General features: G+C 36.0%; 1 protein-coding gene across 1 annotated transcript in view; it reads left to right on the forward strand.

The window, feature by feature from the left end:
* The window catches only part of LOC124633533, a 96,570-nt gene that overhangs the window by 11,155 nt on the left and 58,174 nt on the right, over window positions 1–27,241 (forward strand). The window contains exon 2 of the mRNA XM_047168791.1: window positions 26,270–26,439. Coding sequence (XP_047024747.1) covers window positions 26,270–26,439 — 170 coding nt within the window. The remainder of the gene's footprint in view (window positions 1–26,269; window positions 26,440–27,241) is intronic.

Raw genomic sequence — 27,241 nt, forward strand, 5'->3', positions numbered from 1 at the left:
TCACTAGATTCAGGGGCTCTCGATAATTCAAGATAGGCTCGACACCGAACATTTTCATGCAGGCTTTAATGGCAAAATAGGAAGTGTGTTTTTTTTAACACGACACTAGTATTTGAGTGAAGTGAGCATCGAAAATAACTCTACATTCTGCGTATATAAAAGTATTCTATTACATTTCACAAGTTACAAAATATTTAACAGAAGCAACGTAAAACATGTCAGCGCAGTCTACGTGATAATATCTTCAATATTAAATTCTTTTTCAGCACTTTTCTCGTGGAATACTTTGGCGTAAAACCTTGAACCTCTTTTATGGCATAAACTAGGCTCGTAAAATTCTGTAACCCCACCAGAGAGGAGCCTAATGCATAACGCATGTAGGGCACAAGTTTCTCACGAAACAAAAAAAACTGCGCAAAGCGAATATTTCTTTTGATCTCATAAGTACACTAGAGGCCAAAGAAAAGTATACATCGGGGATTAAACCTTTATTGCGAGCAGAAAGGCACGTATTGTTGCGTATTCAATACGCAGCCTGAGAATAGGATATTTTAGCATTAGGCGTAATGACTTGCTTTCGTGGCGTATCGTTGGTCTCAGCTAAGTGGCTGCGGGTCACGAGACGCCGCGTTTCGCCTTTTATTTTACGTTCCACTGCGTTTTAACAGCGACGCTTTGATGATAATTTTTGTTACGTTTAAGGAATAATGATTTTCTTGAGGAATTTGGGTAAATGCTTTGGTCAATTGTGTATGATTTATTTATTATGCTCAGAGTAAGGAAGTATAGCGAATTCTCAAAAAAAATTGTGCGTGTTTTAAAACAGTTTTTGTACGACATGATGGTTTATTTAATATCGTCAGTTGAAGTATGTAAAAAGTAATCACTACATGATTATTGATTACTTCATCAGATTTAATATTCACTTTTTGATATCCATTTAGTTATAATTTAAGCTGAAACAGATCAAATTTTCTGTTTTCAATTAATTAATTAGTTTCTGTGTTAGTCGTATCGTAACGAATTAGTAAAATACAGCTACAGTTTAATTTATGTCAAAATTTATTTATCAAAGAGAGTATAAATGAACTTTGTATTTATTATTAAATAAATGATAGTATCAATGACAATGGCACATAATTATAATTATTTTACGAGTAACACGCAAATAGATAAACTGAAATCACAACTATAATTAACGACGAGATAATTTATGGATTTTATTCATCGGAATAAAATAAACATAATTTGACCAAGGTTCCGACTAATATAATAAATGGGAACGTTTGTGATGATGTATGCGTGTTACTTTTTGACACTAAAAATACAGGATAGATTTTAATGAAACTAATCAGTAATATGAATCAACAGTTTATGCTGTTTTTTATGTGTGTGTGGTAACTGGTATCCTGTAGAGGCGGGTGAAACCGCAGACGGAAGCTAGTCCAAAATAAATCTATAAAGCAAATATTTATTCGATAGGAATGGATGCTTGATTTAATATTTAATTTGTTGGTCAATTTCGTGGCCGGCAGTGTACAGTGGTAAAGGGTGGTTCTGAATAAATTATAAGAAATATTGGTGCGCACGAACAGCGGCCAAAATAGCTTGTAAAGGTATATTCGGTTATTCTGTACCTATCTCTAAAATATTTGATAGGAAACTAAAGTCTGACCGCGGCTGCGCTCGTTTTGTAATGTACACTACACAGTCTGAATATTTTTTTATATAAAAAGCTATATGCTTTTTCTTATAAAAAGATCTTCTTGGAATTGGGAAAACAAATTCCTACAAATTTCACTTGTATTTAATTATTTTAAAGTACCTTAACAAACAAACCATTTTAATCTACTTCATATAGCCTGACAAACCAATTCTGTGAATTTCTTTCTGTACCCTTCCAAAAAAGAGTTCAATTCTACGAATTCTTAACCTTTTATAAAAAGGATGTACTGTTTTTAATTGTTGTTCATTTTCTCAAAAAGGAAACTGAACAGAAATATCATGACAAGAGTACGCGCACACTTCAAATTTTAATCAGCCTACAGTTCTTTCGGCTCGTAAATCGATATAGAAATGAATGAAAACCCACAAAACAACGATTAGTTATTTAGTCGATATCAGACCGACTAAAAACTTTGAATTGACGATTTTCTTTTAAAAAATGAGTTTTTCGGACCATCAAGCCAATTGTCGGCCGACTGTTTAGTCTGCAGTCTGCAGGAATGCTTTTAAGCAAGTAATTTAATCAAATTATTTTCTACAATTTACTTAATCCCACAAACAAACCAAAATGACATAACTTGGCACATCCAAGTTACTCACATTTAGTCGCTGCAAGCCATCCTAACTTACAAACGAACTTAGCAAGCAACTGGTAACGCACTTCTAGGGCAGTATAATAACTTAACTTTAACTCACTATATTACATTCGCAGTTTGTAACTGACTAACAAGTTTTGTAATATAATAGCGTTGTGTATAATCTGATATATAGTATCAAGATTATGTCAATGATAAGATTGGTATATAGTGTATAGTTGTTAGAAGGATTTTAGTCACGACTGGTTTAGTAACTATCTCGATGGAGTTTATTGGGAACTACTTAGTATATTCTACAAATATCAAGACTTATAGTGTTAGAGATTTTAGCTCATAAGTCGTTATCTGAGTTTCTCAATACCCTTTGATTGCCTCTCATGTTGAATCCTAACTTTCAACCAGTCAATTAAGCAATAGTTTATTGACTAAGTGAAAGACTTAGGTCTAACGTATAGAGGAATGATATTTTCAAAATCTCATAAAGCGATTGCTCGTTTTGAGTATCAAACCAGCAGCCGGTACAAATATGAAGAAAAGAGAAAATAGCACCAACATTCACATTCATAAAAAATCACAACACTACTAAAAATACTCAAGGTAAAAAACAGTAATAGAATATTGCGTTTGCAGGTGTAGCAATGTGCCTTCTATGAATTTCTTAACGATACGAGCGCTCGCACCGTCGGCTTTGACGGTAATGCATATTTATGCATTACCTCTCTCAGGAAACTCTTCAATAGTGGGTACTTTAAGCCATTTAAGCATCCGAGTAAAATGTTTCAATGAGTTCTGTATTCTCGATAAGAATGTATGGAATGCAAAGATTGAAAAGTTGTTTTTCTTTTTGCTGTAAAGGAGTTTATGATTTGTAGTGAAAAGTGGTGGGTATTGTAGATATGCATAAAAGGTACTCAATAAGTAAATAAAGAAATAACTTGTCAAGAATGTCGACTCAAAGCTTATTTAAAAATGGAATTCCGTTAATGCCACGTATCGCGTACGTGTATTTGTATTGTTCCAATAAAAACATTTCGGTTAGCCGTCAGGTGAGCATCTTGCTGAATGCATATTTTGTCACGACTTTTATCCTCCATCATTAAAATTGGCAAAGTATTATTTACCGGCCAGGATATAAACCCACACCACGCTATGTCATTTATAGTGGCGCACTTAAGTAAAATGAACAGTGTGAATACTGTCATATCTCTGATAATACGTAATATAAAAGTAGAGTGGTATGTTCGCAGTAAATATCTTTATCATATTCTCACTCTTCCGAATCGGCAAAGTTAAAATTGGATTCAATATTACGTTCTCTTGTCGAAGCCACATTTGTAACGCGTTATATTTTTGCTGTGTTCCTATGTTATACAACTTATACCAGTATTTTATCAATACTTCAAAACCAAAATAACATCAAAATGACTGAGTCCCTGTTAAATATGGCACTATGCCTCATGTTTTAATTTATTAAAGTGTCACATAGTACGAAATGAAGCAAAACGGTTATTTTTACTCTAAAATTAAAGCTGCTCTTCAGCTTTTTCAAGGCACAAACATCAACAAAACTACCAACTAATTCCGCCTTGACCTACCTACGGTAACACAAAACTGCAAAGAGCGGCTTAGCAGGCAAATCCTCGCAACATACATACTATAATATACATACACATAGCTAGTTAAACCGACAGACAGAAGCATAAGGTTGTCTGTAAATAATTCGAGCGCGATTACCTGAGACCTCGTACATAATTCGAGAAAAAAATCCGACATGATCATAAAATTAAGAAGAGTGCTGCTTGAATTATGTATTATATTAGCGCTGGATTTCGGCAAGATGTTCCTGTTGATTGGCTCGAATGAAATATTGTTATTGTAGTATTTTTTTTTTGTACGTATCTCGTTTCAGCAAGAGGTTTTATTTCTGAGATTTTTTTGGAGTGCTAGGCAGATATATTTTAGGTTATTTTCTAATTATTAAAAAAATACACCTGTTTATATATATACTAGTCGTTTCCTTCGGTTTCACCCACGTCCTGAGGGAACAATTTTTCTTACAACAATAAAATAAACAGTATACAAATACAAAATTAAACCCCAACGACGCAAAACTTTATTACAAAATAAAACCTTATCTCTTTTAGTATTTATATGGATCATAATATTGCTGTGAATGTTATTTCGACCAGTTCCTATAATAGTTACCAAGTATTTTAAACACCCACCATTATCACATCACTAGAGTGAGCACTGTAAGTCAAGTCACCGTAAATCGCGAAGTGTTTTACAACATCAATCCAACTGAATGTCTCTCCTAACTAATACGAGTAGCGCAAACTTTTCACGTTCCTAATGTCCGAGCTATTTCTCTTTGGCAACTTCAAAAACACATACAAACACCGGAATACGGTACGGTGTTTTTCACTCACTCGGTAGGCCTGCCATGAAAGCACTAATTTAATCGTGACGGTGATTTGTTGATTGTAAATACAACTGGCCTAAAACTGTCTAAAAGTAGGTACCTAAGAACAATAATTTGTACTAAAACAACAAACAGGCTTTGTTTTTTATTGAATCCTAGAAATGGAGGAGGTTATATGTTCGACGCGTTCTATTGTGAAGAACCCATAGATCAATTTCTTAAGGAATATTTTTTCGAATACTTTACGCTACATATAAACACCGTGAAGTAATTGTTGAAAGAATAAGATGTAACTCAAACTTTTTGTCCAGCAATCTCGATCGCGCTCGAGGCCTTCGAAAACAGAAAATTCTTAAAAGTATTGTCATGTTGATTAATAAAAACAGCAAAAGCTAAATATTTGTCTGCCAACAATAAACTTACCTACATTATTGTGTGTATTCAAATAAAAAACGTTATTACAAAAAACAATGCAGCTGAAAATAAAAGCTATCCAAATAGAGAAATAAAAACTCAATTTGAGCGTATTTATTTAAATTTTATTCTGATGGTGTGTCAATGTAGCGAGCTGACGAGAGCTCATAATCGCGAGAGTTTGAGCGTATGAGTGCGTACACTATATGAGTATATGAGCGCGAAAACTGTATGAGTGTATGAGCGTATGAGGAGCTGCACGCATGAGCACTCCCCGCCGAATGGAAATGAAACTAGAATCGCGAAATAGTTCGTGTGGCTAATTTTACTTTAATGTTTGCTCGCTATATTAAATGTGGGGAAACGTTAGAGCATCTCATTTGATTCTGGCTAACTTTATATAAATATAAGAGTTTATTACAATATTTGAGTACAATTAATGATATTTTTGTAAAACTAATAATCATCAAAAACATTTATACAAAGTTATATTATATCCGACACATAAAGTTTATTCCAAAAAGTTGTGGTTATAAGTACGTCTGCAAAAACTTACCGCGTACCCAAACTCTAAATTACTCATAAGTTGGGAACCGAATATTCTTCAACTTTTAACGAGCTTGTGAACATAACTTCACGCGTGGCCTTACATACGAACATACATTTTGAATTTTTAATCTGCCCTAGTAGTTTATTTCACCGAATAAACAGAGCTACACTAACTGTGCGATTTCCAAACCCAACCCAGTTTCCATCAAACCTTTGCTCGCGTCCAACGCATAAAAAGGATAAAAAAACTCCCGACCATTCATTCCATATCGGTGGAAAATTTCCGACGTCTGTATTTCCCCGTTTTCTCGAATTTTCCGCCTGACATCTCCCCGGATTTATCTTGTTTACTATCTCGAAAAGTAAATCCTAAATAAATACGAAAGCCAGATAGGAATAATTTTCAACCGCAATTAAGACCAACAATCATCATGGAAATTCGTTTTGGTTTAAGTTATTCATTGAGGGGCGGTTCCGCAAAAAATGTTTCTAATCCCTTGATTCGGTGTCTCTTCAGAATGCGATAGCGGGTTACTGCTAATCTGATAATAAATAACGCTTTCTGAACGATATTTTCTGAGACAGGAGCTATATAGGATTGAAGGCAAGGATTTGTGGTTGGTTTGGCAAACATCGCTCTCGGCCGGATCAACTCGAATCGAAGCTGAACGTACGTAAAAATTGGATCCGAAATAAACTACGTATTTTCAGTTTTTGTCGGAACTCTTTTATATTCAAACTACTGTTAAGCCTAGTTTTCTCGGGTATATTGTTACGGTATTCTCGCTAAGTATGCAGAACCCTGGGCCCTGTCAATAGCAAGTCATAAAAAGTTGCGAGACCCGCGCTCCAGTTAACAAACTTTGAATATTAAAAATCAATAAAGCATCAAGTTAGACTCAAGAGATATTGTTATAGGATCAAGTTTTACTTTATTCGAGACGAAAATAGATTTAAGGAATATAGGCGAAAAAACCCGCCACTTTATTGTAAGCCGTGTTTTGCTGTGCTAGCAAATTAGTTATAGCTGTATTAACCACTGCTTTAACCTAACAATATTTTGGGATATAAGTAGACTATGTGCCATATAACAAAATATTATTTCTATCGGCTGTTTCAGTTGAGCTTATTGGTGTTCCATTGCACATCTAGGGCGTCGGTTTAAATGCGAGCAACTGCAGACTATTGTCAAACCATTTGTCGCAGAATTGACAATTCCTAGAACCAATACTGAAACTAAACGCAAATTAGTGAACCATGGATTACGTTTAGCTGAACACATTTCATTTGTCCACACAAAAGGATAATTATAAGCTGATTGACACATAATTAAAATTATATGAAAATGTAGATAATTTGAGGCAGTAATATATAAAATTGTCTATTAAATACGTTTTGGCCCAATTTAAGTCATCCATTCAGCAACTTTGTCGCCCAAAGTTTGAAAGAACGACCGAAAACATTTTAACAACATCATAAAATGTTTGGCTTCCACATACTCTAGAACTGGCTATAAACCCCTTGAAGCAACTAAAGTAATATTTACGAGGGAGCAGATTCATCGTGGTACTTTCCAAGATGGAGCGTCATGTTTTCATTATGTTAAAATAAAAGTTAGTGAGCTCTTGGGAACTCTGGGCTCCTGGTAAGGGCTAGTTAGTAATAGAACGGTGGAGCGAACACGAGATTTTGTTTTTCTGCAGCGCTGTGAAATGAGATTGCCGGCTCAAAGGGGTTACTTTGATACCTGATGGCGATGCTGTTGTTTACATTTTTATATTGCTCGTGCATTATTATGAAGTCTTGTTTAGTGCTATTACTGCTCAGGTATAGATCGGAGAGTGTAGTGCAAACTGTGCAACATAGTTTGTGTGGAGTTTTTTTGCCAGATTGTACTTACGTCTATTTATGACAGAGTCTTTCTTGGCCTCTGATTAAATTTTCTTCGTAATCCATCGATTGTCGGTTAATACAAACGCCTTTTATAAGCTCAATGTAAAATTTCGCTAAATCGCGTCACAATGGCAAAATTGCTCATCTCGGATACTTACAATATCGAGTGTGCTTAAGTCCTAAAGATAAGGAGCCTTAGCAGATTCTAAACTCAAAAACTCCCGAATTTAGGGGAGATGGATAAAAATGTCTATTGTGCTGAAATCTGTCATAAGTGCACGAACTATAGCGTTATAGCTGATATTAATATACCTTAGTGTCTCCCTAGCGGGGAATAACATCTATATTCATATCTTGAACGGCGAAAAGAAAAAGAATATATCAGCTGCTTATCTGAGTCGTAACTCGCGAGGGTAGACAGAAGGAATGGGGGTATGGTGCCCCTAAATAATGGGATAGCGAAAGGTACATGTTCACTTAGTTTTGTGGCTGCGGCTGAGTTGGGTCTTTTTGGATTTAGTGTCAATGAGGCCTCTGGGATAATTTTATAACCGTGCCCTTCAAAAGGTCTTTAACCTTAAGACTGCAGATTTTGAACTTTTTTTGCAAATATATTCGGAAAGTTAAATCAAATTATATAAAGAAAACTTTTTTCTTACTAATCATTGCAGGGACATTACAGAAACCGTCATAATTTTACTATGTAAAGCATTACTTTTGACCAAGTCCTGCATGTCGATTCTATAAAATATCACAACTCACTTCGACATCACTCTCACTTCGACTTCGATCTAAAGGTAGAATTCCGTGGACGCGACAATAGTCAACCTATGAAAATGTATGGCACCGTTGCCGAGGCCCGTGACAGTCGCGCGCGGCCGACGAATTTCGTAAGCTGCTCGCGGCATTGTCAACAATTTAATTCTGGTTTTACTAAAATTCTATAGATGTTATTAAGCGCTAGACCATGTTGAGAAGCGTACGGCCGCGAGCGGCTCACGAAATTCGTCGTCCGCGCGCGACTGTCGCGGCCCTCGGCAGCGGTGCCATACATTTTCATAGGTTGACTTTTGTCGCGCGCGGCTGCGACAATCGCGACCCACGGAATTCTACCTTAAAGTTTCGTGATTGACATTGTCAAACTACACTAGCGCTACACTATCGAGCGTGTTGACAAGTTGAACTAAATTAAAGTCGAGATTTTGACAGATCTGCCAAAATCTGTCTATCTATAGGGGAGGTAGGGGACAGATGGGCAGTTGGGAGACATGATGAAATCAGAATAAAAGGGGGGTCCTTTTATTCTGATTTGATCATAGTTTTTTTTTATTGGGTAGTTTACGTTACCGACTGGTAACGGTGTTCATCCATAGACTATCTGTCATTTCTGTGAGTTGTCAAGAACAAACACTCGTAAAAGTACTTAAATATTTTGTTGCGGTTTCGGATCGTTATAAAGAGAAAACTAATGAAAGGTATGTGTATTTTCTATTATTAATGATTGATTGTCAAAATCTCCAGTTACGATTATAGTAAGTCGATGCAATCCACACCTATTATAGAACCTCCTCCATATCCACCTCTAGAAGAGGTACTACAGCAATAGTTTATGGGCCCCACGTTTTTATTTTAGTCTAATATGACCGGGACCACCGTAGGTTGACAGGTAAGTAACTATTTTTTATTTTCTAGTTTTCAGTGCACATAAGATAAAACCGTTTTAGTTAAGTTTTTTTACCGATTTTTTTTTATAAACTAAGTCAAAAGTGTCCAATGCTCCCTATGGTAGGGAGGCTTGGACATACCATGTAATGTATAATTTGTAAATTTTTGTTCTTCTTCTTCAGTGAAAATTTGTGAGGTTATAAATCTGCGCTAAAAATCCTTTATAGAATCTTGTTTCAGGTACCGTTGCCAACTTGATCTAGGGACTCCATATTTATCAGCTGTTAATTTTATTTTTTAACCTTTTGATACCTCTTGTATTGCTCGTTATATTAAATCTTTAAGAATTTCCCGTCGCAAACCATTCTTTTTAACCCCCGACGCAAAAACGACGGGGTGTTATAAGTTTGACGTGTCTGTGTGTGTGTGTGTGTATGTGGCATCGTAGCTCCCAAACGGATGATCCGATTGTAATGCGGTTTTTTTTGTTTAAAAGGAATGTCATTCGGGAGTGTTCTTAGCTATGTTTGGTGGAAATCGGTTCAGGTCTTCAAGGTCATCAGCTCGTTTGTTAGGTGTGATAGGAATGTTACACGCTCAGTTTACTTGCAAGCATATGTGGGATCTAAAATTTGAAATACTAATGTCTTCTGGAACCACTGAGCTGGTCTGCTGTTAGGACACGAAGATAGGAGACGTAATCCTGAACTGCCTTTTAGTAAACCCATCGAGTTTGGGCTCGTTTAATTTGTCTTGACTAGTTTTCTTCATGTTTCTAATTGACGAGAACCTAATGCTGGAAATGGGATGTGGCGGATGAAACCCTAGAATGATATATAACCCTGGATCAACAAAGGTCCATCTTTATTGTTTCTCAATCTGTGCAATTCTCCCAGAGCCAGTTTGTCATGAGGATTGTTAAACAGCTTCCTTTGGCTGAGATCGCATATAGCGAACCCATCATAAAAAGAAGGAAAAATTAAGGAGCTCCTTTAAAAAACCATGAAATAAAATAAAATTATAAATTTAAAAAAACCCCCGACCCAAAAAAGTACGCAATTATTATGACAAAATGTTATAAACGATAAACCCTATAAAAAGCAAAAAGTAACTTTAAACACTACGTAAGTACCAACTAAAGCATGTCAGACTAAACAAAATTTTGACGTGTCGACGGTTTTATTGAAACCGTTTAAATATCTCGTAATGTTGAAACTGATTGTAATTTTTAGGATAGCTCTTTGATTTTATCTAGCCAAACATAAGAAATGGTAATAAAAGTTGATTATCTGTAAAATCTGAATTTTTTATGCAATAAATGTGAAAAAGTGCCCATCCCTCCCCTACCTCCCCTAAAGTATGAAATGACATTACGAATCGAAGTGAAATGCGAGTTGTTGATCGAATTTTATAGAATCGCAGGACTGCTTTATGTAAGCCCAAGGCTATTAGACCGGATCAGCGAACACGTACAAAGAAAATAAATAAAATATGTACACGTTTTCCTTGTTATGTTTCACTGTAATCTTGGACATCATGGATTCTGTTTTAGTCAAAACTAAATCTATACTAATATAATAAAGAAGCAATTTTTTTGTTTGTTTGTTTATACCGTAAAGACTCAGAAACTACTGAACCGATTTGAAAAATTCTTTCACTGTTGGAAATCTTAACTCTTCCCAAGTAACATGGATTATATTTTATACGATATGAGCAGTAGTTCTCACAGGACGCGAATGAAACCGCGGTAAAAAGTCTAGTTCATAATATTATGGATAGATAGACAAGAAAACTACATAGCAACATCCCTTCGCAAAGTTTGGGATTGGCTTTCAGCATTATTATGATTTACACTGTGCGACTAGTGTCATCAGTCGGACACTAATTGACAATCCGGGCTACTTCTGAGACCCCTGAGAGAGGGCAATGAATCAACTACTAGGTACTCAGCACTCGCAGTTGCTACCTCTTGTTCCCTACAATAAATATAATAGGTCAAAATTTTTACGACCTACAAAATAGCGCGTAAGGCACTTTATTACATATCTTTCAATTATTAAAAAGTGTACAATATTATATAAAGTATCTAACAAAATTATTATTTCTTTCAAAATTGTGTAGATATACAAAGAGTTGATGTTACCTTCTTATAACACCCCATAGCTCAACAAAGGTACGCTGACAAAATAATCGCTTCCCATACAGAAGTACTCAAGTTCAACCCTTTTCAAATGTATTGAGTTTCCACACCTTCGAGCCCCTGGATCCGAGGGCAGAGATTAGTATGCTTTCCGGCCCCCAACAATCTGAGGGGGTATTATCAACTTGTTGATATGAAGGGTTTCAACGAATCTTTTTTTGTTGGTGGTCTTTTTTGGGAGGCGCGGTAAGTTTAGGGTTAGAGGTGGTATGGATGTCAACTGTTGATAATTAGCTCAAAAGGGTTTGTTTGTAAAAATTACGTGTTGTCCGAGAAAAAATCTTGTATTTATCTTTCATCGTTGTAGCATACGGCAATAACTGTCGCATTTTTGGTATGTACGACGAAAACACTACCACCGACGTGAACCCGTTATACTAAATCAAAATTGAAACCGCGATATCACCTAAAAATATCCAACCTAGTATTTTTTTGACCAAAATCTCTAAAGTCATAAATCTCTTGAGAAACCTCTCATAATAATTTAGATCGCCGCCATGAAAATTACATTATTTCGAGACGACGACAACGGGATGATTGATTCGTCCTAAGTAAAAAATGCCGAAACGATCAAAGACTTAATTTTCCAGGGCAAAAACTTGTTACAGACCTCTGCGTAATCCGAAGCTTTGTGGGTGCAAAAAATAAAATTATTCGTCGAAGGAAAAGCGCCGGGGACAAATAAAACTTGGTCGCCGTAAAGTATGAATGTTTGATAACTAAAAAAAAAGTTTTAATAAAATGTTCGAGACCACAATGTCTGCAATCGAACTGCGGTCCTTGACAAGTTCTGCGAGTACTCCCACTGAGTTTGTTGGCACATTTACTTCTATTATTCAGTTTTCGCTTCACTTTAAAATGTGGCAAATATTTTTGCAGCATACTGTATGTTCAAGGTTTTGTTACGATCCTGTTTTTTACAATAGTTTTATAGTTACACTCCATCCAATAATTCTGGAAGCATGCACAATGCAAAATAATAATGAAACTCGTTCTGAACAACGTACCTACACAATCCGAACACAAAAATAATAGAGCATTATTACTTAAACATGGCTGGGGACGTGTAATCCTATCCGTATCCAAACAAATTTAAATTTTATCCGCAGCCATCGCAAACACCTATAAATATAAATGCAAATTTTAATCGATAAAGTGATTTATAAAAATTGAAAGCAATAAAAAGCTCGGAAAATATTGTTATCGATGTGTCAACGGGCGTAGTCAGTGGGCAGGCGAGTTTATCAATAACCGCACATTGCCGTGCCGAGCCGATGATCGCGTAAAAACGTCATACTAACAAATTGATAGCATCGAGCTAGGGATGTTACACGTTGCGGATATGATCGAGCACGTGAACTTGAACGGCGGATATTTTGTCCGCGGATTACGGATATATGGATGCTGTAAGTCATCGTCGAGTGTAATGTGTGAGCTTAGGATGAAATATATGTTCGCGTTGGTTATGTGAGTTTGTTTTAAGTATCCGCAATTTAGGCTTTATACCGTTCCATTCTATAAAACCGCTCTGATAATAATATTTTGTCTGTTTAAGTCTAGGACAGAGGAATCTAGTTTCCCGGTCACAGGTTTCTAATTTAATGTAGACAAGCTTGAGATGTTTGTCATCCCGAATAAACAATGGTAATATTTACCTAGAATCATGAATATAGTAAGTCAATATTTGCTTAAGGTAACTTCTGTTAACTTACGTCTTATGAATTCTGTACCTAAAATGGTTCTTATAATTTGCTACAAAGGAAATGGGCTGGATACTCAATGATAATGTTGAAATTATGAATAGACGTTTTGTTTTGGGTTTTAAGCCTAAGTAGTGGTCAACTCACCGTGTCACATATTTACACAGTTATGGCTCACTAGCTTTCTATATTAAATATCAATAACCACAAGGGCTAGTGGGCAACAGTGTACATAATAATAACCACGACTTTAGTAACTAGTTCCCTTAGCATCTTACTTCATCAAATACTCATCAAGTTAGACTAACCCTTTCCGTACACAACATAAGCGCAGAACATACCCCATCCATCTACTGGCCTGGCATTTCTTACAATCAATCATTCGTGTTCCAAATATTACTCGACGAATAAGGACTTAGGTCCTCCTCTGTACCTTGTAAAGCTTGGCCAGCTCGTTAGTGACACTCATGGTCCACTCGGGGAGCGGGGCGTAGGTAATGGGGGTGATGACAGCTGACGTACCTGTCAGTGGTGGGTTATTGGAAAATTTTATTGCTTCTCTTTAAGTTTTCTTTTTTTAAACGTGGAATATAATGTATATTTTAGATGATTATTTTCAAAATGTTATCAGTTTTTGTAGATCTATTTTTAGGTTTTTGTTAATCTAAATATGTGTTAATTAAGTACCTAATAAAAACACAAATTTTGGATAATTATAAAAAAGGTCGCAGAGAAGAATGTGAATATTTAAATTACTAATTTTATTGCAAAAAAATGTCATCAGTCACATTGAAAATAGTTAACCATGGGAGTGTCCTCAACGAGCTTGCCAGGCCATAGTTCCCAGCTTGACGTCATTTCGTAACTTAGATGTTTGTATATGATAAGTCGTGGTGGCCTAATGGGTAAAGGACCAACCTCTCAAGTATGAGGGCGCGGGTTCGATCCCAGGTCAGGCAAGTACCAATGCAACTTTTCTAAGTTTGTATGTACTTTCTAAGTATATCTTAGACACCACTGACTGTGTTTCGGATGGCACGTTAAACTGTAGGTCCCGGCTGTCATTGAACATCCTTGGCAGTCGTTACGGGTAGTCAGAAGCCAGTAAGTCTGACACCAGTCTAATCAAGGGGTATCGGGTTGCCCGGGTAACTGGGTTGAGGAGGTCAGATAGGCAGTCGCTTCTTGTAAAGCACTGGTACTCAGCTGAATCCGGTTAGACTGGAAGCCGACCCCAACATGATTGGGAAAAAGGCTCGGAGGATGATGATGTTTGTATATGAAACTGAAGTGCACCTGTTCTGTTCGAGCCACTGGGGCGAATGCGATGCACAGATGTGGATGCACTTGTTTCATCTGTGCTTACTGTTATTTTGTGCAGTTGTAGTTTAAGATGGGGTTAAGGATTATGAACGGTTGTAAATTAGAGGATATTAAATTAATTTTTATATTAATGTAGTTCTGTGTTAGGTTAGCACAAAGTATTGGGTATTTAATATAGTATATAATTACCATATTGTCACTGTCAGTCTGCTGTCCATTTAAAGTAATTGATATCATAATTTTTATAAAATTAAATGATTGTTAAATGCCATTAATGCTTAACACCTATCCTTAAAAGTACAAACAATCATATTATTAACCAAGAAGCGAATAGCCAAGAGAATGTCAACAATAACATCCAACAGTCACATTCCATTTAACGATAGCATTTCACAACGCTACTCCACCCACACATGCATAAAAATAAACATTCGTAAAATATTAGCGATACACCTGAGCACATCCCTAATCATGACATCTATGGTTCGTGACGTCATCACACACACACACACAAATGTACAGTCAGTAACAAAAGTCAATGAACACAATATCTGAACACTAAAATCTCAAATGCATAAGCTTAATGATGCCTGAGTTATTTTGTGTTATATAGCCTTAGAGTACCCGCACACTACAAACTTTTAGTTGCCTTATAGTTGATTTGGGCTCATAAATCAGTATCGAAATAGTAGTAGGTACGCACCCAACAACGATGAAGTATTTCATCGGTATCAGAGTGACTAAAATTTTAATCGAATTCAAGATAATATAAAAAAAAAAAACATCGCATCGGGCCAACTGTCAGCCGACTGTTACCCTTTTGTATTCAGTTATTTTGTAATCTTGACTGTGTTCAAATAGTTTTGTCGGTGACAGTACTTTCTAGTGATACTTGGTGAGTGTTTTTATGACCGTGACTAATATTCAGGCAGTATCACATATCTTTTAGAGGCACATAAACATAGATCTTCAGTGATATAGTGCTCTAGTAGATGGATTACGTAGTAAATTGTGTTTATATGATGCGGGGACGGATTTGTGTGTTTGTTCCCCTCTAGTGTAACCCTTATGGGTTAGAATTCGAAGTTAGTTTAGTTTTCATACTGCTTTTACTGTGAAAAATTTCCCGATCTTAAAAAATACCTCTTTATTTTTGACTTAAGTAACCAATTTAATTTAAATATTAGATATAACTACATAGAAAGAATCCTCTCTTCTAGATTTTTTCTTTCGATTTGCATATATGTGTGAGTGCACTTTGTACACGGGACATAAATGTGTGCACGTTCAGTTTCTTGCAATCCACCCGCCTTTTAAACCTTCAGTTTTTCTTTATGTTCTTGAAACAGCAACAAACAAAGATCTTTATAAGTCTACTTCAGTATGATATCAAGGTTAAAAAAAAAAAACACATAAAAGGGTTTCTCAGTCGGCTAAGTTTCTACTTAGCTTATCAACATTCAAACTTGTAATGTCACTCTGGGGACTGCGATCTATTTCGATAAATTATTCAATATTCAAAAACTGAGGCCTTTTTAAACAACACTTATTTTGAACACAAAGTTTCTTGACGCGGCTCAAAGCAACATTTTACGGATAAAACCGTTTCGCAGAAAAAAAAAGTGTAAATAAATATTTAATTCTTACTCTCTGATTTCTCGATTTTAACGAACGTTCTATTTATATACCTATATGTGAGAATTTTCTGCGAAACTTTCTTCTCTGAACCTTTTTTCTCGTTCTAAAATACAGAAAGATAATAAAAGGTAAAGATATGTTACGATATTACCTTTTGCGTGTATAAAAGATAAGAGTGTAGTCTTAATAGGGTGTAGTCTGTGTAAGTAAGCGCTTAGACGGTCGGGTTCAAATGTAATGGTCTTAATGCGGTACTAGGGCTTTATCGTGCACTTGTCTTTATAATCATGTTTATAACGAGTATGTAGTTGTTATAATAATGACATGTAAAAGTATTATTTAATTTTGTTTTTACTAATCCAGAGAAACCTAAAATGGGGTTTTAATAAAGCTACAAAATAACTCCTGACGTAACCAAGTATCTTTAGTAGACAGTTCACTTGCAAGAGACACGTTGATTTATTTGGATGCAAATATAGTGCCATCAAGAGGTAAATAAAGCCTCTATGTAGGTGCAAGGTTATAATTTAATAAAAAAACTTCGCCAGTTTCCCAAGAGTGTAATTTACAATTCAAGTACATAACAGTAACACTGAAACATGAACTTCATGGTTCATCATCATCATTATCATCATCATCAGCCTATCGCAGTCCACTGCTGGACATAGCCCTCTCCAAGTGCACGCCACTGAGATCGATTTTCGGCTTCTCGTATCCAGCACCATCCACTTCAAGGTTATTCTCACCTAATCAATATAAAAACCAAAGCAAAAGATTTAAGATGAGCTACTAAACTAGTTCCTATTCGGAGGCAGTTCCTCTGAACTTTGTCAGCTGTTTAGCATTCTGGTCGGGTCGTAAACTTGAGAGAAGGGTTGCCGGGTATTAAGCGTCAGACGATGGTCTGACAGTCTGACGGTAACTTGAAGTGGGGGTGTATAGGAAATGGGCGTTAGAATATCTTTGAATAATTGCTAAGAACATTTAGAGGCTAAGGAATGGTATGACTAATAATTATGATTAGCAGGTAATAAATAAATAAAATAAAAAATGAAATAAAATAAAAAATACCCAATCATGTTCTTTACATTTTATGTAAAACTTGCTAAGCAATGCAGTAGTAACATTATAATTAGAATTTTTTGTAACCCAGAGGCTTTCTGTCTGAATTTACTGTCACCAAAGTATTGTATCAGGACATGTTTCATTAAGCAATGCTTAAAGAATCACCACTACCATTTTTATGAACTTATTTCATCTGATTTGACAATAATAACGCCTCTAACATAAACCAGAGTATTATCCGACGATCCCATAAAAAGGCCACTTATAACCATTTTCCTCGTACTACAAAAAGAACAGTAGATTGCGCATAGATACTGTCCTTTAGCATAGCATTTGTTCTTAGCAATAAATACTGAGGAAAAGGAGGATATTACTAAGAAATATATTCGGATAGTTTCAGCAGGTCCGTTAATTCTAGTGCTTTGCATTGCACATTAGTATCGCAGTAATAATCTTCCGCTTACGGAGGAGGCTTCATTAAAATGCATGTGGATGAACAAATTACTTTGTATAAAGAGGTATTTCCTTTACTTTGACACTAGTTTTTGTCCTTACTTTACCTGTATGTTAGTTGGAAATTAGCGTATTAAAGAGGGGAATGTCATCTGATAATGTTTAGACAGACAGTGAAAGAAGTACAAACCAGTAGTTTTGTACTTGTGAAGAGGAGAAAACTTTTTTGGCTCAGTGCAGTCTGTCTGTGTGACTGAAGAAAACAAAAGTATTATACGCTCTAGTTAGTAATAGATAAACACGCTCGTATTATCAGCCTTTTTTTATAATCTCACTGCAATGCACCAGCCACTTTACATACAGAGAATGAAGGAGCGTTTATCACCACGCTTATTTAAGGCCGATTGACGATTTCAGAATTTAAAGCCCAGGTTTCCTCAAAATGTTTTTCTTCAACTTTACTAAGTCCTAGACGGCCAAGATATTTATACTATCCCTTTTAAAAATGACCCATTGCATTTACCTGGTCTCGAACCTTCTTGCTTACTCCAGGTAGCTCCAGGTTCTAGGTTATTATGTTATAGAATTTGATAAAAGATAATAACCTGTGCCTTAGTTTGCCTGTTTCACGTTATTCAGCTGTTATTGATTGAGCATCCAAACTCACAAGTACGAGCAATTTAACTTAGTTGTTTGTATCTCGAAGTATTGATTCGATTCCGAAAATTCTCTGATCGATTGTTTAGCTTCAGTGTTCCTATTAAGTCTTTACGTAGAAAACAGTTTAAAAACTGTAATTTAAGCAGATGCATTTTTACGGGTTTGGGTATTTAAAAATATATCTAGCATTCAAAATTAAATTGTACTTAACTGAGCGCTCCTAATCAGCCCTTATATATTGATAGCCACATAATTTACTCAATACATAAAACATCCAATTTGAAATACATAGATACCAATCTTAACAAGCAATACATTTTATTACCACAATATTGGCGTTTCAATTAACTGCCGATGAATATTCGATCTTATCTGCCCCCATAATAATTGCACATACATTACGTACTTACAAAGGACGGAATACATTAGCTATATAATAAAACGCGCGATGAAGCTTCGTGCAATTTTACTACACGCCACGAATATTATGATAATTTTAGAAAGGATTATGTTTAGCAATGTTTGCATTATTCAACGGTGTCGGTGTTTGACGCTGCTGTATTAACCCAATTACTTAATAGCTGTGTTTTACGCCTTTTTACTGCGAAGCAATTAGTGTTTGTTTCATAGTTATACGTGGAATATATTGTAATGTTTATACGGCTTCATTAATCTAGTCGCAAAGGGCAGTTGTGAGCTATAAGGGTAGATTTTACATAAGAAACACGGTTAGACTAGGTCTGGACTATTTTGCACTTGATAAATGGTAATTTTACAGCATTACTGGGAAAGACTTTCTATGTAGGTTACTTCACTTTTTACTACCGAAAACTTAAAGGATCCATTACGACCCCTAGGAACACGGTAACGATATTGAAAATAAAAACCAGCTTCATAACAAGCAAAAGCACACCTACAGAACAATAGTCTTAAGCCACCTCCCCAATCGATTACAGAGCCAATATTGGTTTAGCTTCAGTAAACCAAACTTGATATTCCTATTGAAAACAATACGAGAGGTAGTTACGAGTCCCGTAGCGGTAACAATTCTTGGTTCGGAAGCCAATAATATCGTTCTCAAGTCTACAATACTATTAGTGGTACTGTGACAGGTGGCTACCTCACTAGAAGTAGCTTATTGACCTATTTTCCACAGTCGATTCAACTTGCAGCGAAAAGTAAAATTTTAATTGAATTTTGTCGGAATTGAAGCTTGATATATTTCAGTTCGCAATTTGAAATTTAAGACTGCATTTGTTTTTTAATTAATTAGGTTTTTGTAGCTCTTCTTAGATGTACCTATTTCAATTGTTTTCCAAATAGACAGTTCTTTGAAATGAAAACAGCCTTTCGATACACTTCAGACTGCCTTTAGATACTTTCTAGAACTTTTACCTACTTGTTCATCTTCTAACTAGGACCCACAACTCTTTATTGTATGGTCTATGGTTACCAATTTTAGATCATTATGGTTATGATGAACTAAAATATCCCTTTATTTCTTTATTTTTATTGCCTCAATAGGTTACATATTTACCACAAAATTTTGTGTTTACAAGATTGTTAAGCAAACAATATCGTGTTGCCTTAACAGCCAGTTTCTTCCCTTTACTTTAGAAGCTCTCCAGATATAGGACTTGTTATGGATACGTTTTCTGTATATAGAAATTATATTTCTAGTTTGTTAAAGGCACAAGCTGAGCTAGCATTTCCAGACTCGAAAAGACCTTTTGTAGTTTTCGTGAATATGCAAGCTATGCTATTTACGTTCATGCAAATATCGCTAATAGAAATTCTGAAGCACCATATAAAAAGCTTATAAAAATGCTAAGCTTTGCTACAATATTCAAGAAATTACGTATTTTAAACTTCTTCACGTTTAAACCTGTTGACCGATTTGGTAGTAATTTGGTATGCAGATAGATTCAAGTCCGGGGAAGTACTTAGGTTTTTATCGGAAGCCATAATTTAGTAGCAGGTCGACAGAAACGACTGGTATCTACTGAAAACGGTGAACGTTTTACATAAGCTTCTGATGCTACAAAATCATTTTTCATTTCACCCATCAACTAATCGGTGTTGCAAACGAACCAATGGAGCATCTCCGAAGTTTTTGCTTCATCATGCCCCAAATTTAGTATAACGATGACGCGCCAGTCCGGCCCCTTTCTAATTTACCGCTAGACCAAACAAACTTGGTCCGACGTCACCTATTATGTCATACCCTATCTCTTTTAAAAGTTTCTTGTAACTCCGAACTATTCACCTTTGGATCAGTAAAGTTATCTCCGAGGATAATCAAACTTTGCGAAGGATTAGCCAAGGATCGGTTCACGATTTATTGGATGTAATCATTTCATGTCTGCATGGATTATTGTTATGGTATCAGTAGGTTTGATTAAAAAACTTGATGATTGCTGTGAAATATGCTAGTTCTTAGAAGACCCCAAAGTTGGAGAATCTACTAAAATTACAAGCACCATTTAATATAAGGTCTCATCAATCGTTACGTAGCTCGCTCTCACCTCGCGGCTGGCTTAATGATCCTTCCAGTTTTATCCGCGAAGCTCTTCTAAGTACTTTATATGTTCCTCCTAGTTTCATGCAAGATTAGCTTCGAATTATTCGCAGCGCTGTTCGCCAACACAGTTCAGACTGAGAACTTTTACAGCTTAGAATAACTACAGTCACCGTTACACTCCAGTTTCGAGACGGAATCGAACAAATCATTTCAATCAAAAGAATGAAACGAATATCTGGGGAAAACAAAACAATTGGAAAATTGCTTTTCGTAAAATAAGGAAGTTTTCATCCAATATCCTTTCGCAAATGATGGGGCTCTAGCGTGAAGAGCCGTAAAACTGGGCATCTGGTTCCGATCGACGCCATTTATTTTTTATTTTTTACGACTTTATTCATCCACTATCTCAGCAGAACTCAGCGGAATTAAGGACGCTTCTAGGTAGTCGTAGTTCGAGCTGAAAGGAAATATTGAAAGGAGAAATGGATTTATAATCTGAATTCATTATCCGCCTAGAAGAAGAACGGTGAGCAATGATTATTATTTAATGATATAATGCTCTTACCTAATCTCTTTAAGAAGAAATATGTTTCTACGGAAGATTAATTAAAAAGCCTATGATTAAAATGATGACCCTGAGTAGCAAGGACGGCGTCTTCAAAAGGGACCACTTACATGAGTTAATCCAAACTTGATTACTTCTGTGAAGCACCCTTACACATTAATACCACGTATCCGTAACAGCGTTGCGGGGTGATTTCTCAGAAGCGATAGCGCAATCAATGGCAACGAAGTCGTGATTACATTCCTAGTTTCTAATTTATACGTTTTTTGAAATAACTTCGCGAGTTGCGTAACCCGTCCGAGAGCACTATAACCCACTTGTTCCTCATTTCCATTCGTCTTGGCGAAACAAAAATGTGCGCCATGTCGCGAGTACAAAACAGACGGCCGAAAGTGGGACACTCGGGTTCTTGTCGCGAAAAATTGCATCTGCCCCGAGCTAAGAGGGGAACTAGTTAATTTAATAAGGAAAGTATTACTCTCATTTTCTATTTACAATTGCATGAGGATTACTTCACTAGTTTTCGGAATTAAAAGATAAGCAAAGTTTTTTACCTAAAACTCGTTGTTCGTTTTGGACGTTCCTAAGGAGAATTTATTTAGGTAGCTAAGCTCAGATTTTGGAGCTAATTGTGGACTGCAGTTGGGAATAGTTGCTGCTTATCTTAACGGGCGGTTCCTCTCCGTTTTTAAAAGGAAAGTTTTTAAACCTGAGCTTGCAACTTTGTACGTCAGAACTGGGTGAGTGTTTGTAGGTAAGAAAATACTTTTTCAAAGCTAGCACAAAGAAGTGATAGGTATATCTAGCATAACGAACAAATAGACAGAAAATGAAACCTGAACACTATTCTTATTATCTAACGTAAGCGTTGTCTAACATGAAAGAAAAAAATCTCGCAAATTGTAGCCAAATTCTTTGTTACGCTCTGGATTATGATCATAAATTACAAGTACTACCAAGGGCACATTATTTATAACTCCGACGACATTTACTGACTATAACGTCGAGAACACGCTTGTTAAAATCTAGCTTGACAAAGCCAAATTTTCTCATCAACCCTTCTCGCTAACAATGGTTAAGAGTGGTGGCCAAATCGCGGCCTTTCCATTAGACCACCTCCGCATTACCGTTAAAAACAACAACCCAACAGAATATTTTATAGCCCACCGCTCGTATTTATGCAAATCCAAGACACATTTCACTACACACTGTATTAATGTTTTTCTACCTTCTTATACCTGGACCGTATTAAAATTTATAGAGAGTACATAAGAGGGGTCGCTCCGATTGAATGTTTTATTAAGCTACCTCGCTCGAATATCGTAGTGGTTACTTGGAAAAAAGAACGAAAGCATTGAATAGTAATACTAATCTGTATCACGAAAGGGGATTATGAAAGTGAAAAGACTTAGCGTATACTTTCGAGTTGCCATCGAGATCGTGTTTGAGATTACATCGAGTGTTACAACGAACACTTTCAGATTTGTTTGTGTTTCAACGAACCGTTTTATCGGTTGCTAATCTTTTTTTATGTGTACACATTTTTTGTTAAGGCTTAGGGAAAATGTGGGAGAATTAAGCGGATTTACGCGACACAGGTATTCGAGCGAAAAAACTTCTGTAGTTATGTACTAGGTATTCAAGCGAATATTTCAGACTGGAACATCGTGGAAGTGCCGACATCAACAATCAATTTATCAATAGTTGGGAAGTCTGTAAGTTGGCCAACTCCAATTTGGCGGCAATTTCCCCTATAGAATATACACAACGGTCGTTGATCAGTGATTATACGACAACTTTATATCACAATACGTTACACATCAAAGGGAAATAACTATTAATAGGAGGGTACGTGTCAGTTATCGGCTGCGCATCGGTTTTGGATAATGATGGGCCAAAGCTTAATTCCAGCATCAAACTAAAATAATTATTCACAACGCCGACTTTGACGTAAAGTGCGAAATCCCTACTTTATATGCGTGGCCTTGTTTGCGTTTTATGACTATTAAATCAGTGAGGGTTGGGTTTAGAAACAATATAGTAAGCGAATGACCTGATGGTCGGATTACACTAAATATACGTACGGAACACTGCGGTGTATTATTCGGTGACAAAATAAGGTGTAGCTTACGGCAATAAACAATAGATGGCGTTACTGAATTTGGTAGTAAGATCTGAATCGCTCTAGTGAAATTTGCATGTCGTAACGATTTCATTATACATTCTGTTTCAAGCATTAGGTAGAACCATAAAGTTTGATGAAGCTATGAACGTCTCTGCTTCTCTTTCCCAAGAATATCTCAGTACTAATTAATCTTAGTAATAAATTAGTTTCGAAAACGTACCTTAATTAGTGCCCAGTTTTATTTTATAAATGGGTGCTAACGATGAAACGAGTTCATTGCTCTTTTAGAAATTACTCTAATGTTTATTGCTAAGGTTTTTGTATTTTTATTACTTATAATAGACCCTTGAAACGTGATCTTTTTGTTTCACTTACACAATTCGTAAAATTATAATTTATTAAGTACGAGACTAATGTAACTATTATTCATGATAAAGTACAAAACTATAACATTAATATTTTAACGATCCTCAAAGAGATTGAAAAGCACTTACTATTAGGTAAAAATGTTAATTTACTCCCTCCAAACATTTAAACATGTGTACAATAAACGATTGATTTCGAAAAATAAGAAACATTTCAAAATCCTGGCCACCTACAAAACTCCTACAAACAATAAAGCAAATAAAAAAATACAACCAAAAGTATTTGGCGACATACAATCGTTCTTATTTCGAATACTCGTAAATAAGTACCACAGAGGTCGGTAAGGGGTATGCCATGAATAACTAGACGCCATTATTGGCTGCGTGGGCACTGGTCATCGCAGATTTGTCAATAAAAACAACAATATTACACAAAACTGTGTAGGTCGAACTAAAATTGTTGATGACAAGACAAAAAGCTAATATTTTATACTATGTATAACTAGCTTCCGCCAGCGGCTTCGCCCGCGTGGTGTGTTGATAAAAAGTAGCCTATGTGTTAATCCAGGGTATCACCTATCTCCGTACCAAATCGGTCCAGCCGTTTTTGCGTGAAAGAATAACAAACATACATCCATACATTCTCACAAACTTTCACATTTATAATATAAGTAGGATATAAGTAGTATATAAGATGTCTTTCACATTGTCAGATGATCTATCTAAAATTATATTTTATTGTTAGGGAACCTTAATTCGGCATTTTCATCGCTTTACAATAACATGAGCTAATTCCTTGTTCCTCTCAAAACAGCACACCCCAGAAACATGCTCCTATCTATTGATTTAAGAAAATCGCTGCAACAAACACGAACTAAACACAAAGTTTCCGTTCAAATAATCCAATAGCAAAACTAGAATCTGTTGGAACTACAATTTGTTGTTTAATTACACCATTGCGGTCTACAAACTGTGTTAATGTTCTACCAACTATTGCTGGAAGTTCTACGCGCTTAATTGGTACCAAGAAACGATAGGGAGATAAGAAATATCATAACTATAGTTCGGCCATTCAGAGAATGCGTTCCTGACACGTCGCGATTGAACTGACGACGTAACTACATTCATTGATTATTGATATAATAATGTTGTTTTAATGCTCCTCAATTGTTAAAACGGTAAACAACCAGCAAAAATATTTTTATCGTAACTGCAACGCCATTGCAAAGTTACGTCGTCAGTTCAATCGCGACGTGTCAGGAACGCATTCTCTGAATGGCCGAACTATAACGAATTTGAGGCATTCACGCACACACACGTACATAAAACAGAAGGGGCCTTACTACAAAAACTTTAAACCCTGCTTTACACTTGTCTAATAAAATTTTGGCTGCAAAATGAACCATATGTCAACGTCATAATTTGACATTTTTTTAGACAAGGCATAAACTGACGTTTAAAAGTTTTTGTGGTAAGACGGAAGAAGTCTATCTATCTGGACATTGAAAGCATAATGACAGTCGCCTATGCATAGTTCGTAATTAAACAAAAATCAGCTAAACAATTTGAATTATTTTCTAAATAGATATACCACTGTGACAATGACTTGAGAGCAATTCAAAGATCGAGAGCTAGCTAGACAGCCAGCGGACAGTTTCACCCCTAGGCAGTAATACGAGCAAAACCACAGTAAACAGCTACCTCTCAATAGATCTGTTCGCAGATAACAACTTAAGTAACTTATAAATTGAGCTGAAATTCCGTCCATGCTCCCACTGAAGTTGCTAACAAACTCCCATTGATGGAGTTCGATAGCTCTGTAAGATTGGAGCGAAAATCACGTGTTTTGTTCCACGAGGCGCCGATGTGAGGGTATCTAGAGGTTTTTGATGACGTCATATAGACTAAGTTTGGTGGGTATTTGGAGTAGTATGATAGTTTCAGGTAGTTTTATGAATTAGGTGATCAGCATACTGTTCTAGCTGTTGGTTATGAGTCTTATGTAGAGACGTGAAACAAGCAAGACAGGCACAGAAAAAAAATGTTTGCAAATCGAAGTAAACATTTTTTTTCGGAAAGTACCTACTCGCTTCGATACTGAACATGACATTGTTGTGTGGTATATCGGATTTGGTCCCTCAACTTCTTTTTCTTCTGCCAGCTTCTATCATCTGTGTCGCACGGAAACTATTTTCCATAACCCGGATAAACGGTATATCTAAGACTACATGATTTTTAAAATCAGCAAAATAGTCCTTGCGATAGGCGCGTTGAAGCAAACAAACAATTATTATTTCAGTTTCTTTACTATTTTCACAATACTTAAGAATACAGATTTACACTCAACTGACAAAGTTTAAAATCTTAAACTTTATTCTCATTTGTTCCAGCCCGCAGTGTATCGCACACGATCACATCACTAGAAGTGCCTCTATGGGCAGACCCGAGGCGCGAGGCAGAGCTCCGATGCCAGTACATGAGGCAACAGCACGAGCCTCCACTGCACTCCGTCAAGTGGTACCGAGATATGCACGAGATCTTCCGATATACACCGCAGGAGGTAAGGGATTATCAACCTTATGGAAGTAGAGATAGAGACGAAAATAAATGTGGTTGTGTCTTACCAAATGTGTCAATTGTTCACTGTGCTTTACAGGTGAACTTAGTGGAATACGTTGAAACTATTGTCGTACTAACGTTTTTTTGAGATAAAGTCGAAAATCAATTAGGTAGTCAGAAATCGTGAATTGAAGGAAGGAAATGGATACGTTATTAGGTTTATTTAGTTTATTTTCAAACCCTGTTTGTGACACCTTACCAATAACCACATAATTAACTTTTCTAATTTATTACCGCTTAGTTAGACGTTTTAAAATTTTGCCCATGATTTTCCTTGCCCACAAAATACTTTCAGAAATCACTTTCAATATTTAATTCTGAGGCAGGTACCAAGTAATTTACCTTAACTACCTAGGCATCAAATGCATCGACGTTATAAACAACATTCAAGTTAATAAATAGAAAAGAAAAACAGCATCAAATATGAAAACAATTGCTAGCAGTACGGGACAGTTCACGCGTCGCTAGTTCCACTCACGGTCGGAGTGCCACGGCGAAAGGACAGGATAATTGTCGGTACTATGTAGCTTTGTTATATTGTCTATTTATGTAAGGGAAAAAAGGAAATTGGTTTGAACTCATATTTATGTTTATAAAACGGTTATCAATACTTTGGTACTTACACTGTACATAACTATACATAACACGAGGGTATTTCAAGTTATTCCAAGAAAAACTTAAGGTTTTCATTTTAGTGTCACTTCACTAGCGACCCGCCCCGGGTTCACTCGGGTACAATACTG

Source organism: Helicoverpa zea, chromosome 9 (assembly GCF_022581195.2).
Source record: "Helicoverpa zea isolate HzStark_Cry1AcR chromosome 9, ilHelZeax1.1, whole genome shotgun sequence".
Lineage (NCBI taxonomy): Eukaryota > Metazoa > Arthropoda > Insecta > Lepidoptera > Noctuidae > Helicoverpa > Helicoverpa zea.